This window comes from Sciurus carolinensis, chromosome 2 (genome assembly GCF_902686445.1).
Source record: "Sciurus carolinensis chromosome 2, mSciCar1.2, whole genome shotgun sequence".
NCBI lineage: Eukaryota > Metazoa > Chordata > Mammalia > Rodentia > Sciuridae > Sciurus > Sciurus carolinensis.
The window spans coordinates 19,963,715-19,977,710 of NC_062214.1; the positions used below are offsets into that span (position 1 = coordinate 19,963,715).

The following is a 13,996-nucleotide window of genomic DNA, read 5'->3' on the forward strand; positions in this document are numbered from 1 at the left end:
GCACACCTGGTCCAGGATGCAAGCAGAATCTGTGATTGGGCGAGTTCGGGGGCATGAGCCTGCTCCCAAGCCTGTCTTTGATATGGTGTGGGAATCTGCTCAGGTCTCTACTGCTTCAAGGACTTTCTCTACCTGACAACCCCATGTTTTTTATTTTTTTTATTTTTAGTATTTTTTTTTAGTTGTCGATGGGTCTTTATTTGATTTACTTATATGCGGTGCTGACAATAGAACCCAGTGCCTCACACATGCTAGAGAAGCACTCTACCACTGAGCCACAACCCCAGCCCAACCCATGTATTTTTAGGATGAAGTTTGGCAGAGTTCATGCCCTGCCCACCTCTCTGGACTCATGGGCTTCACCCTCTGGTAACGTCCAAAGAAATACATGGGTGGAACTCATTCATTTGTTCCACCGTGGCAGCCACTGAACTAGTACCTTGGCAGATGTCCACTGGATACCTGCAGAAAGAATTACAAACTAAACCAATTCCACAAGCTTAAACTAGTAACAGATCCCACTTAGGACGACTGACCATTCCTACAGATTAATGACAAATCGGTGAACAAGGAACAGTTTCAAAACAAACAGAGGTTAAGTATGCCAGCGAAGTATTTCAAAGTGCAGGCCACTTTGGCAAAGTTATCCCTAGCCCTCCAGTCAAAGGTGGGCCTCCTGTCCGCCAGGGGCGCTATAAAGCCGCGCGCTCGGCTCCGCCTGTGGCAGCGCCGCTCTAGGCCGCTGGCCGCGCGCGCAGGCCTATTTCCGCCGTCGCGGGTAAGGGGAGGGAGTTCCTGTCGCGTGGCCGCGCTACTTTGGTATCCCGCGCGTTCTCTCGCCATGTCTCGAAATCGCCAAGCATCCTGCGTCTTCCTCCGCTGTCTGCCTTGTTTCGGCCGCTGCCTGGCGCCAGAGTGTCGGGGTTAGTTTACCGCGGGGCACGTGGTCAGGTCCTCTCGCTCCATTAGAGGAAACCGAGGCTCCGAGGAGCGGGGAGCCACTGGGGGTCAGCGTCAGGCCGGGGTCCGTCTCACGCGGTGCGTGGGCCTCCCTGGAAGAGGATCATGGAAGGCAGCGGCCTCAGCCGTAGCCGCCCCCGGCCTCGCGCGGTGGAGGGCTACGTGTGGGGCCTCGAGCTGGGCAGAGGGCGCAGAGCCTCGGGGTTTTTCACACTGTTCTCGATCTCCCACATGTGGCATTTGAATGCCCGAAGCCTCTTGCCTGCCGTCTAGACAGGGTCGCTCATTGTGCCTTGTCGTAGAAACGTTTACACAGCGTTTCCCGCGACAACCTTTGAAGGCAGGAGCTAAAACCCGTTTTGCAGACTTATTGGTTGAGGTTTAAGTTGAGGACTCGTGTCCCTGAGGGGTCCCAGAGGGGCAGCGTCTGGACTCCTGTCCCTGCTTTGCATCGAAATCCCTTTTCCATGCTTTTTTTTCCTACCTAGGCCTCGCAGCTGTGCGCTTCTGCAGACATGAAAGTTCTCTCGTGGATGTTCTTTGCTGGTTCTGCAGCAGCCAGCGCCCCCTTCTCTCTGCAGTCCTTGTTGCAGTGCCCAGGCCGAGGATGTCCTCGGGTAAGTACTGCTGTTCATGAGCATATAAATCGGGGGTGCCTCCTGGATTGCCTTCTGTGGACACTAGAAGAAGAGAAGGTGGTAGAGCTCTACGGGTTCTGAGAACTCTGGCAGTCTTTGTGCCGAGTGAAGCCTGGGGTTGGGGAGGAGGCTGAGATTGGACCTTTTACCCAGCAGGACAGGTCTGAGCCCTCTTCGTCCTTTGTAGAACTGCTGTAGAGAAAGTACTTTCAGAACTTGGTTTGGGCTCTGGGTATTGGTATTGGGAGGAAAGCAACAGTGTGTTGGAATGGACAGACCTGTGTTTAAATTCACTTCCAGTGACTAGCTCTGGTCTTCGGTGAGCCTCAGTGGAAATACTGTCAGATTTTCAATACTGGTACCACTCATACCCAGTCTTTTAGAGCCAGAGGATTCTTTATAATTTCTCCTGGCCTTCCTGTCAGTTCTTAGCAGGGAGTGGTACCTGATCTGAGTCAGAAGCAGCTTCTGTAATTACTACTGCAAATATGAGCATTTCCTTGTTGCTGGTCTGTTCCCACTTGAGGCCAATTCCCAAGATTTTGGCCATGGCCTCCTTTCTCACTTCTTTGCCCTTTTTCTGCCCCTGTATTCGAAAGTGATCATGGGCTGCCTGTGCCCTGGTCATTGGTAGAGCAGGGAGAGGAACTGTGGAAAGTGTATCCCCGTGTTTGGAGGGTCTGCTTCTGTCCTTGCCAAACTCTGGAGCTTTCCCACACCTCTCTGTCCCTCTTTTAGATGGTGGGATCCTGGTGCTTGGCACCATCTAATTGAACGAATGGCTCTTTTCCCTGGCCCAGGAGGGAAGGATGTAGGTGCTTGGGCTTGACTTCCACGAGTAGTGGGTTAGGTGTTAGGTGTGGAACCTTGACAGTGGCTGGCACCTCCTTCTCTCAGAAGTGTTCTGCCTGCATCCTCAGCCACCCCCCATAGAGCTAATCAGACCAGATGGAAGTTGGTGTCTTGCTTGTCTCCTTACTCTGAACTGATCCTGAGGGCTTTGTCTTCCTCTGTATCTTGCATTGCTCTGGGTGCTAGAGGGTCAGTGTTCTGCCAGGGTAGGGTAAATGAAAAAGGGAGTCTTTCCAATGTAAGGAGATGGGGTTCGTTGCCTTGGGCAGCTGGGGCAGGGCAGGGAGATACTGTGTGTGGAAGTTCAGGATGGGAGTAACTTTGATGTTTTTTTCCACTGGAAGAATTCCTTAACACGTGGTCCACTCCTGTAGATCCTGGCCTCTTGTGGCCTCTGAGGAAAGGTTCTGCAGCCTGTGGTTAAGGTGGCAAGGATTTACGGTGGACAGAGCAGAAATTAATTGAGGGGTTTAAGGAAGCAGCCTTTACTTACACAGCCCTCCTGCTGCACCATCACCTCCTCCAGGTTGCCCAGATTCTGCTAGAGAAACAACGCACTCAAGAACATTGCAGCCTCAACATCCTTTTAAATATAACCTTTACTAACAGTTGGCACAAGAGATAATAAATATGGCATCACTGCTTTAGATCAAGATCTCTGGTCCCTTTCCTAGAGGTAAGCTGCTTTTCTTGTTCCTAAAGTACATCCTGGCTGTTTAGGTGCTGGTCATAGGAGTTTAGTCAACATTTATGTGCCAGTGTGTACAGAGAATCTTGGCCATGGGTGTTGTCATACAAGATAATGTCAGACCACAGGTGCTGAGATAAGATTCTCTGGTCTGCTCTCTAGAGAGGTGACTTTCTGTACCCCTAAAGTCATGTTCCTTTTCCCTGGTGCTTGGGGTGGTGATGTAGGGGGAGGCAAAGACAATAAGGGAATGACCTTTATTGAGGAACCTGCATCACATTCGGCCCCTCACATGCCTTTGGGGGCTGTGGAGCAGGTGTTTTCTAGGGCATAGACCTCTGGGGCTTTTTCTGCAGTGTAACAGTGGCAAGTCATAACGGGAAGTGGTGGAATTGGGTGTCAGAGCCATTCATACCTGCTGCTTTATATTAAGGCACTGGGGAGTGAACCCAGGGGCATTCTGCCACTGAGCTATACCCCAGCCCATTTTTATTTTATCTTATTTTTAAATTTTCAAATGGGGCCTTGACAGGTTGCCCAGACTGGCTACCACCATCCGGCCTGTACATACTTCTTAAATCTTCCTTTGCCACCAACTGTCTCTGTGACCATTTTCTTTTTAGTTGTACTTGGTGGTTAAGGTTTACCATAGCAGCAGAGTGAGGATATACAGCCATATATTAAGGGGAAAAAGACAGATTGGGTCAGGAGGAATTTGTAGGCTCTTTAAGGCTGTCTCTGCCCCTCATGATTTGCAGAGAACCCATTCTTCCCCAGTAGTGAGTGTGCTTTCCCATGTGTATGTGTTTCTGCTCAGAGAAGCTTATTAGAAGCTCAGCCCAGGGCCTGAACTGATGTTTGGTCGTGTTAACACCATCTGCCTGGCATGCATTAACAGTTCAGGCTCCCAGGAGGAAAGCAGGCGCTGAGTCTGTTTGCACAGAGTCTGGGCCTGGTGAGCCACTGTGATCAGTTCACTGCTGAGATGGGAACATGCTGAGAGCCAGGTACCTAGATGCCAGCCAGGGTCTGGTCTGACCTCTTTTGAATCTGTTTCCTGGTATGGAAAGCAAAGATGTGATAAATGATTGTTGTGGACAAGTGCACATGAACCTCCATCCCCATGTGCCTCCATGTGCACATGTGTCTCCAGCCCCTGTTTTTCTAGTGTTTTTGTTAGACATATCTCCTTTGATACACCTTGGCAGTTTTGTGGGGTTTTGTATGATAGATGGCAGCTGCAGAATTCCTGTGTTCTTTGTTTTGGGTTAGGCCCCTGGCATCAGTTTCCTGTCCTTCCTGGCACTCCCTTGATCTTTCTCAGGTCCTGCATTCGAAAGTGATCATGGGCTGCTTGTGCCCTGGTCATTGATAGTGCAGGGAGAGGAATGACTGAAAGATGTTTCCCCGTGTTTGGGGGGTCCACCCATCCCTTCCAAACCCTGTAGCTTTCCTACACTCCAGTTTATCTTTTGCCAACCCTTACAACTGTTTCTGGGCTGCTTCGTGATACCTGGCTGGGGATGTCATGCATGGGTTTTGCTCAGTTTATCATCTTGTTTTCAAAATCAGGGTGTCTATATGTAGAGGAGTTGCCCAGAACAGAATCCAATGCTGTGAGAGGTGTCTCAAGGTTACAGAACAGCAGTCCTGCTCATGGGAAGGAACAATGTTGAGAAGAAATCACAGTACATGCAGTGAACAGCACAGAATGAGTGTGATATTGGCAAATACAGCGTTTCCAAGATGTTTCCAAAGAGCACCTTCCTGAAGGTGGTGTGCACAGGTGGGTTTCTCAAGCACTGCCATAGGAGAGGCAGTGGGGACGTGTGCCAGGAAAGAGGCTGGAGTGGATGGGGCAGGGGGTAAGTTCAGGGTTGTGAGTGCCTAAGTTAGGATGGGGTAGGATAGTATCTTTACGTGTTGTCCTTTAATGGCGAGCCCTTAAGTGTGTACTAATACAAGGAAGGGAAGAGTAAGTGGTAGGGGAGTCCAACTCAGTACACCTCGCTTCCCAGTCTGCATGGCTCCTCAAGGTTTTGCCAGCTCCATGTCCCTGTGAAGTATACGTAGTTATCACTCACTAGCCATTGTTCTGTGCTCATCATTCCTCTGCCATTTGCCCTGACCTTTAGGACTTGTCTTAGAAAGCCTGATTCTCAGGCTGACCCTGGAGGAATGAATGAAATTATAAGATAAAGAATGAGCTGGGCATCGTGGTGCGTGCCTGTAGTCCTGGTGACTCGAGAGGCTGAAGCAGGAGGATCACAAGTTCCGAGGCTGACCTCAGCAACTTAGGCCCTAAACAACTTCGTGTGAGACACTGTCTCAAAAGCAAAAAGGCCTGGGGTTGTTTTTGCTGGGGTACAGCTTGCTAGTGGAGCGCTTGCCCAGCATGCCAAGCACAAGGCCAGAGTAGGGGGGAAAAAAAAAAAAAATGAAGAAGTCAAAAGGGAAGTCTGCTGTAGCCACCTTCTTGCCCTTTGCATCCTCACTGAGGATTTGTCTTTTTTTTTTTTTTTTTTTTTTTTTGGAGACGGTCTTGCTGAGGCTGGTCTCATTGGAACTCCTGCCTTAGCTCCCAAGTTACTGGAATTATAAGTGTGCACCATCCCACTTCATGAGACAGGTTTTAATTCCTGGTGAATGTCTTAGGTGATTGAATGTGATAAAAGAAATGAAGTATGTGGCTTCTTGTCCCTGTAGGATTGTCTGCTGACCTCTGTCCTGTGCCCAGCAACCTCCTGCCATTAAGAAGAAGCTGGACTAGGATGCTCCTAAGGTAGGACTCCTGGGTGCTCCTGTAGAGAGAGTGGTGATATTCAGCTTCAAGACCAAGGCAAAGCTGCTTCCCATTGTGTGCTCCCATATTGAGAAGCAGAAGCAGTTTTTGGTAAACACCACAGTAGGTGTTTACAGAGCTCCCCTTGGGTTCCCGGAGCTATGTGGACCTCATCCTTATTTGGATCTGCTGTAGCTTGTTGAAATGGGAAGAAGGCTGCTTTGGGGAGTCAGGAAATTAGCTGGGGTTTTTTTTTTTTTTTCTTTCCTGAATCTTGGGGTGCTTTTTATGGCACAATCCTAGACTTCCAGACCTAATGAACTCAACGTTGCTCCCAAGTTTGAATTTCCCTCATTCTCAGGCTGAAGCTGATGAAGCCCCATGTTAGAGAACCTTGGAGAACCAGGGCAGCTGCTGCAGTTACAGTCTGTAAACCTAGTCACTGTGTCTCTTTTCCTAGTCACGATGTCTTTCATCCTAGCCAGGCCCTTTCCTAAGCTCCTGATCATGGCCTCTTTTTTAACCCCTGCATTCGAAAGTGATCTTGGGCTACCTGTGCCCTGGTCATTGATAGTGCAGGGAGAGGAACTGCCGAAAGCATTTTCCCCGTGTTTGGAGGGTCTGTTCTTGTCCCTTTCAAACTCTGGAGCTTTTGTACATATCTTCTCTCTTACCATCTTTCTTAACTTCTGGTACCTGGTTCTAAGACTCATACTCTGCACCTTCTGCCTACTAGTGAGGTGTGGGAACTCGGAGGTGTACAGAAAGGAAGTCAAAGCAGAGATCTGCCTCAGGGACTTTGTTCATAGGCTAATTTTGCAACTGCAATAGAGGTGAGTTTCCTCTATCTTTGCCTCACACCCCTTTCATGTCCTCAGCCCCAGCTCTTAGCACTAGTCACTGTGGTCTTGCACATCATGCCCCTTTGCTGTGAGTTTTTTGTTGTATGGTGATTGAACCCATGAGTGCTTAGCCACTAAGCCACATCTCCAGCCTTTTTTTCTTTTAAAATATTGAGACAGGACCTCAGTAAATTGCTGTGGCTGACTTTGAACTCATGATCCTTCTGCCTCAGCCTCCTAGGTTGCTGGGATTATAGGCATCAGCCACCATGCCCATCTGTGAGCTTTTTGAGGGCAATGCCTCTGTGTCTTGTCACATTAGCCTGGGACTCTTGTAGCTTCTGAACAAAAAGGAGACAGGTTCTTATAAGGAGAGGGCTCATTCCATTGAGCAGTCAGGGGAAAGTGCCTTGCATAAGGCAACCTGCTCGAGGTTGAGTGAGGCATTTGTCTCGTTTGCTTCTCCCATTTGAAGTATCTTTGGTGATGAAGCTCATTTTAGTCCACCCATAGGCCTTGCCATAAAGATGGCCCACGGTCCACCAGATGTGGATTTTCCCACTGGCCTTCAGTTAAGGTGGCAGGGACTACAGTAGTAATCTAGAATGGCAGAACACAGTGTGGACAGGTAGGTGAACTCAACCCTCACACCAGACAGTAGACACAGGGCCTCCCGCCATTTCTCTCCTCTTGCCCTGATCTGTTTCAATCACCGGGTTTATAACACGTTAGAGGATATGTACAATAGGAGAATGGTTACACAAGTGAAGTTAACGTCTGTCACACATGACTCTTCTCCTACTGGGGACTGAACTCAAGTGCTTAGGCACGGAGCCACATCCCATCCACCATGCCCAGCTGTGATCATCCTCTTTTTGTATGAGTATAGCAAGAGCAATTGAAATCTTAGAAAAGTGATGTAATAAAAACTCTGACATGGTAAGATTTTGTCGACTATAGTCCTCATGCTAACTCAGTCTACCCATCTATATTGTCTCCTTCGACTTACCATTTCCCACCATCACCTGCTTTCTAGTCCATCCATAAGTGAGATCATGCAGAATTTCTCTTTTTTGGCGTATCTCAGCATAATCTCCTAGGTCCATTGTGAAAGATGGTAGGATTGCCTTTTTAAGGCTGGGTAATATTCTGTGTGTGTGTAAGTGTGTGTAGACATACGTATCATTTCCTTTATCTCTTTGGGTACACATTTCTGTGACTTGGACACGAGGAATGGTGCCGTGGTGAACATGAGCGTGACTGTATCTTTATGAAGTGATTCATCTCCTTTGGGTGTTGCCGAGCGTTGGTGTCCTTTTAACATACACTGATGAGCAACAAATTGATCACAGTTGGTGCAGGAATACATGGATGTTACTCGTATCACAGAGGGACACTAAAAACTGAACTTACAAAGATTTTTTATTTTTGTTTTTTTGCGGTACCAAGGATCAAACTCAGGGCCTTGTGCTTGCAAGGCAAGCACTCTACCAGCTGAGCTATCTCCCCAGCCCTAAAAATATATTTTTAGTAGTAGATGGACACAATACCTTTATTTTATTCATATGTGGTGCTGAGGATCCAGCCTGGTGCCTCATATGTGCTAGGCGAGTGCTCCACCACTGAGCCACAAGCCCAGCCCTCTTTTTTTAATGTTCTTGGGATTTCTAATTTATTCTTTGTAAATGGGAGCCTCTCAGTGATGTCAGCCTGGACAGAAGATAGTGCCATACTCACTACTCGTCTGCTTCCTCACCTTTCTAGGTCTCACACCCGTAGATGCAGAGACTGTTGAAGGGCATTCCCAGGCCAGGGAGTCCGTGGCCCTTGGGATGGCTTGGGATCAGAGTGTGCTGATTTCTCACCATGGTAAGTTAATGCCACGGGGCCTGGAACCCACAACCAGGGGCTAAGTGTGGATGAAGCCCCAGACCATTGTCTCACAACCCTTTCTTTTAGATCTCGGTGCTGTTCGTGGACACAGGGGCAGAGAATCGAGAGTGGTGTCATCCCACGAGGCTTCACTGCCAGCTGTGCCCTGCCATCTGCTGAGGTCATCGAGGAATGAGGGCCACGGACAGGAAAGCCCAGCCCTGTTTTGTCTGTCTGTGCCTCCTGCAATGACCTCTTTTTCTTTTTCAAAGGGTACTAGGAATTGAACCCAGGGGTGCTCTGCCACTGAGCTGCCCTCCAGCCTCCTCCCCCCCCCCCCTTTTTTTTTTTTTTTTGCAGTGCTGGGGATTGAACCCAGGGCCTTGCAGACACTCTACTGACTGAGCTGTCTCCCCAGCCCCGGCTCTTTTTTTTGAGTCAGGGTCTCTGAGTTGACTAAGCTGGCCTCAAATTTGCCGTCCTCTTGCCTCAGCCTCCTGAGTCACTGGGATTATAGGCATGCACTGCTGTGCTTGGCTCTGAACTTTTTGATAACCAAGAGGTTTTTCCTTAGTCATTGTTGCTTCCTTTGTGTCCTTTCCTGTCTCTTCTCCCCTCTCCCCCCCAATTCAATAAACATTTCCTCTTCCTGCCTTTTTTTTTTTTTTTTTTTTTTTTTTTTTTTTTTTGGGGGGGCGGTGCTAGGGATTGAATCCAGGACCTATGCTTACAAGGCACGCACTTTACCCACTGAACTATATCCCTAGCCCCTCTGCTTGCTTTTTATGTCAGTAAGGACCTGACTAGGAGGCTGGGTGTGCAGGCAGTGTGTGAGATGTATATTCAGGACTAGAAAGTGACTGAGTGCTGCTAGTTGGCTCACATTTAAGGACTGTGAACTGAGAACTGCTAACTTTTTGTCACTGTGACAATACCTGATGTGAACAACTTACAGGAGGAAAGATTTATTTTGCCTCATAGTTTCAGAGGTTTTAGTCCATGGTTTCTGGCTTTGTTGCTTTGGGCCTTAGGTGAGGCACATCATGATGGAAAGAAGAAAAGTGCTCAGCCCATGGCAGCCCAGAGCAGAGATGGGGAAGAAGCCAGGGACGAGTAACCTTCCTCCAACTAGGCCCTGCCTCCTGCAGCTTCACTGGCTCCTCATGATGGCATCAAGTCATTAATGCATTGGGGGTTCCACTGATGAGGTCCGAGCTCTCACTGTCCATTCTTCCCAAAAGCCCAACTCAACATTGCTGCCCTTGGGAACAAGCCTTCAACACACAAGTCTTGGGGGACTGTCAGATCCAGGCCATAACAAGGACATTCCGGGAGTCAGGCCAGGGTTTCAGAAGGGTGGTTGGTGTCAGGGAGGTTATGGAGTGAGGGAGGTCTAGTGTTGGGAAGACAGCAGTGTCCATAAGTTTATTGAGGGCTTAGGAAGTGGGACCTCATTGCTAAAACCAGAAAAGCAGGTAAATGAATTAGTTGGCCAACCTACCACGGATGTGGTAGCTTGAGAGGCTGTGCTGTAAGGGTGAGGGTGGCGTGCAGGAAGGGCAGTCTCTTTTGGAATTGGTCAGGAGGAGGACGGACTCGGCTAGTTGATTGCAGTGAGGTGATGCACTAAGCAGGTGCTGTTACCAACTCACGCCCTGTTTACAGAAGGACAGGTGTGGGCAGAGAGACTGTCCTAAAGGTCATGACGGAAGGGTGGATTACTTGCCTGTAAAAATTTGAGCTTTGTTACAACATTTCTAGAAAATATTAAAATGGTCTCAGAAATGAAAGTCCTGAATAAAAGATAAAATGGGTCCAATAAAGACCTCGGGGACATAGTTGAACAAAGATCATTAACTACAACAAAAAATGTCATTATTAAAGCTGTGGCTTTTTGACAAGAGAAATCTCACCCATCCTGGGGTAGACATAACTAAAAATTTCTAACCCATTGCTGGGGACAATTGCATGTAATCATTTGCAGGAGTGTGAAAGTCCTGGAGCTTTGACATCCAGCTCTGTCCTAGTTATGGGATGGTTAGAATTCCATTACAGGAAGGTGTAATGTGAGTAAGAACTGGTCGTGCCTTTTTTTTTCCTGCCAGTGTTGCTTTTGGGTTTCAGCCACTTGACTCTCGAGATGGTGAGGTGGAAGCAATGTTTGTTAGTTTCCCAATAACGAATCAGACTTGCATTCAGTGTCAACTTCCTTGGTGGTTTGTTCCTTCAGACAAATAGGGATTGACCAAGCAGGTCAAGCCTGGCCCACTGCTTCAGGGTCTCGCTGAGTTGTTCAGGTCCTTGCTAAGTGCTAAAGCAGGCTTTGAATTCATCCTGCTGCAGCCTCCCCAGCCACTGGGGTTACAGGCGTGTGCCACCATGCCAAGCCCACTGCTTGTTCTTATAAGTGAAGTTTCGTTGTAACAGCCACACTCACTTCCTGTCTGACTCTTTTCTGCAATGGTGGAGGTAAGTTGGAACTGAGATGATGTAGGCCTAAAATATTTACTATCATCTGACTCTTTGTAGAAAAGTTTGCTGGGCTCCTGTTTTCGGCTGTAAGCTTAATGAAGGCAGAAACCATGTGTTGTTTTGTTCACTCTTTGATCCTCCACCCCTCCCCAACATTAAGTGCAGAGACAGGCCAATGCAGGAAAATGATCAGAAAATTAAAATCAAGGTTCATTAAACAAATATGTGCACTGTCTAGAGGCTGGGTGTTTAGCGGTAGACCCATTTCACCCCATGAGTAGAAAATGAGTCTTTGAACTCTTGTCCACCTGACTTCTTGATTTCTTAACTCTGACATCTAATGACTTGTGCATCTGAATGGTTCTGTATTTAATGTTGAGTGGGCTGCCTGGGGCTGCTTGGTGCCTGGTCACTGCTGGTGCTGCTTCCTTTAATGGAAGTTTATTCTCCTGTAGACCTATATGGAGTCAGGTTGAGCTCCCCAGGGTAAGGCAGGGGATGCAAAGGAAACACCTGGGGATGGGAAGGAGGAAAAGGAGGAGAAAGATTGGGACGGTGTTCCCAGGTTAGGTGTGTCTTTAGATGTCATAGGTTCCCTGGTGACTAGTGTCCATGGAGCAGCAGGAGCTCATGGGAGAGAATAGCTGCAGCCTTTGAGTCTCCACTAGATCAAGGGCAGGTTCAGCTGTGAAATGGTCCACTCCTCCAGCCTCAGTTCCTCCTCCATTTTCAGCCTAATTGACGTTGGCCCCTAAGAGTAAGAAGTCCTAGAGAGAAAGCGAAAAGGACAGTCAGGAAAGGTCATTTGCTGAGCCACACATGCACTTCTAGAAGAGAAGCTTTGAGTCGGATAGGCCAGTTCTTAACACCAGCCAGAAGCGTTGGAGACCTTCGTGACAGCTGCCTGCCCCAGGAATTTACCTGCATCTCCCATTACTGATTTCTGTAAGACACCCATAAATGTTGCTTTCGTTCCCCCAGGAAAACAAGTCTTTGTTACTCAATTCCGGAAAAATGCTGTTCAGGATTTCCTTGGATTAAGAATATGTTGTGTCTGGGCCTGGTGGTGCGTGCTGTAATCCCAGAAGCTCAGAAGGCTAAGACAGGAGGAAAGTTGAGGCCAGCCTCAGCAATTTAGTGAGACGCTGTCTCAGAGTCAAAAAAAAAAAAGTTGGCCTGGGAATATAGCTCAGTGGTAAATAAAATGCCTCTGAGTGAAGTCTCCAGAACCCTGGCCACCCCAAAGTAAATGAAAACATTTTGAACTGCGAAGACATTGGCAAACTAGTGCCTCTGCCCCTGCTAAGCTTCTTCCACTTAGAAGGCATGCTGCATTTTTCTCCATACCATCCCCCGCTGCTGTGGATGGGACCACTGATCAGTGACCCACGGAGACCCACACACCACCAGTGAGATTCTAGGCCTGTGTAGGTGCATCAACCCAGAGGTGGCATCTCATCTGATCCTTCGCTCTCGTTCTTGCTGTGTGTGACTAGAGCGCCCTGCAGTTGTAGGTGCTCAGTGAATGCGTTTCTGTCAGATTATTGGGAAGGGAGTTTTGGTACATGAAGTCAAAAGTTCGGTTACAGATGCCATTTGTACTCCAAAATTTGAAATAGATTTTTTTTCTCCCTTCAAAATCAGGTCCAAGTTGTGTGTGGGAGTGAGGTGTCCCTCCTGCTGCCCACAGCCCCTGAAGCAGCTTCCCAGCAGCGCTCAGAGCCTCCACCCAGACCCCACTTCTCACCTCCTGAATCTGGAGCTCCACACTGTTGAGGGAGGTGTTCCTTGGAAGGAGGAGTGGAAATCCCTCCTGGAGCTTTGCTGGAAGATAGACGGCAGAGGAGCTAGACCGCGTGGAGTGACTGGCTATTGGATTCAGAGTTGGCTTAGGGTGGGGAAATGCAGCCTCTTCTGGAAGGGACCAATGTGGACAGCCTCTTGGGCTTCTGTCAACCCATTTGAGAGCCCAACCTCATCCCCACTGAAGTGGGCAGGCCTGGCTGTGCAGTGTTTGTGTCTAGGGACTTGTCCCTGAGGATCACACTGCCTCTCCTCAGACCATGTTTTCTGCTCTTCCCTCTTGGTCATAGGTGTAGGCAGTGAGGCCAGCTGGAGAGGGAAAGGTGGAATTCTGAGGCCACTGCTGCCCAAGTACTACCTCCAGCAAGGTCACCTGGCTTGGAACCCAGGGGTGCTAACTCCAGATGTTCTGCTCAAAGCCAATTGTAATGTTACTCCATAGGCCTAATCTCGTTTTTTTGTTGTTGTTGTTGTTATTGTTTGCAACTGGGAGTTGAACCCTGAGATGCTTTACCACAGAGCTACATTCCCAGACCTAATTTTTTATTTCAAGACAGCGTCTTGCTAAGTGGCTGAGGCTGGCTTTAAACTTTTAGTCTTCCTGAGTTGCTGGGATTACAAGCGTGTGCCACTGCACCTGGCTAACTCCTTAACTTTTGAGACTCAGCTTAGGCCTCATGTCTAGGGAGCCCTGCCTGACCTCTGAGTCCACACCAAGTGCCTCCTCCCAGCTCCTCTGGCTCCCTGTCCTTCCTTCTATGGAGCGCTTGTTATGTGTCTGCCTTCTCAACAAGGTGGGAATTAGGAGGCAGGGTCACGAATTGCCAGCACCCCAGATGGCTCAGAAGAGAGGCTTGACTTGGTGAATGAACTGATTCCTGTGGGATGGACAGAATGCAGGCTTTGCACCCTGAAGCAGTCGGTAGCGGCTCTTACCATTGAGAGAGGGGTATATGATGTTGACTGTGTAGTAGTTGAAGATGGTTTCCATTAACTCCACCTGGAGCACAGGAGGGGCCAGAGCACACATGAAAGAGGACTCAAGGGAGGAACGTCTGCCCCACCTCTGGCAAAATGGACATATCCC

At 48.6% G+C, this 13,996-nt stretch overlaps 1 protein-coding gene, 1 long non-coding RNA gene and 3 other non-coding genes across 5 annotated transcripts; 4 read left to right on the forward strand and 1 right to left on the reverse strand.

Moving 5' to 3' along the window:
- Positions 1 to 784: 784 nt before the first annotated feature.
- On the forward strand, positions 785 to 8,982 carry LOC124977830 (uncharacterized). The gene is made up of 7 exons (XR_007107268.1): positions 785 to 923; positions 1,449 to 1,577; positions 2,977 to 3,126; positions 4,711 to 4,924; positions 5,845 to 5,920; positions 8,527 to 8,631; positions 8,722 to 8,982. It is a non-coding gene; the product is annotated as an uncharacterized LOC124977830 (long non-coding RNA).
- LOC124978422 (small nucleolar RNA SNORA71) lies at positions 2,183 to 2,316 on the forward strand. The gene has a single exon (XR_007107443.1). It is a non-coding gene; the product is annotated as a small nucleolar RNA SNORA71 (small nucleolar RNA).
- Positions 4,464 to 4,596, forward strand: LOC124978423 (small nucleolar RNA SNORA71). The gene has a single exon (XR_007107444.1). It is a non-coding gene; the product is annotated as a small nucleolar RNA SNORA71 (small nucleolar RNA).
- On the forward strand, positions 6,445 to 6,579 carry LOC124978421 (small nucleolar RNA SNORA71). The gene has a single exon (XR_007107442.1). It is a non-coding gene; the product is annotated as a small nucleolar RNA SNORA71 (small nucleolar RNA).
- Positions 8,983 to 11,168: 2,186 nt separating the features above from the next.
- LOC124977845 (lipopolysaccharide-binding protein-like) lies at positions 11,169 to 13,903 on the reverse strand. The gene is made up of 3 exons (XM_047541722.1): positions 13,846 to 13,903; positions 12,854 to 13,020; positions 11,169 to 11,873 (listed from the first exon to the last, which is right to left on the reverse strand). The coding sequence occupies exons 1-3, from the start codon at positions 13,898 to 13,900 to the stop codon at positions 11,841 to 11,843; spliced, it is 255 nt and encodes an 84-aa protein (XP_047397678.1). The 5' UTR covers positions 13,901 to 13,903; the 3' UTR covers positions 11,169 to 11,840.
- Positions 13,904 to 13,996: the final 93 nt, after the last annotated feature.

Excerpts from the sequence above, each read along its gene's own strand:
- LOC124977845 (XM_047541722.1), bottom strand. The coding sequence starts at position 13,900 with ATGGAAACCATCTTCAACTACTACACAGTCAACATCATATACCCCTCT. Across the intron at positions 13,021-13,845 it reads CATATACCCCTCTCTCAATG|AAGAGGCTGCATTTCCCCAC; the intron begins GTAAGAGCCGCT and ends GGTCCCTTCCAG. Across the intron at positions 11,874-12,853 it reads TGGAGCTCCAGATTCAGGAG|GACTTCTTACTCTTAGGGGC; the intron begins GTGAGAAGTGGG and ends CTTTCTCTCTAG.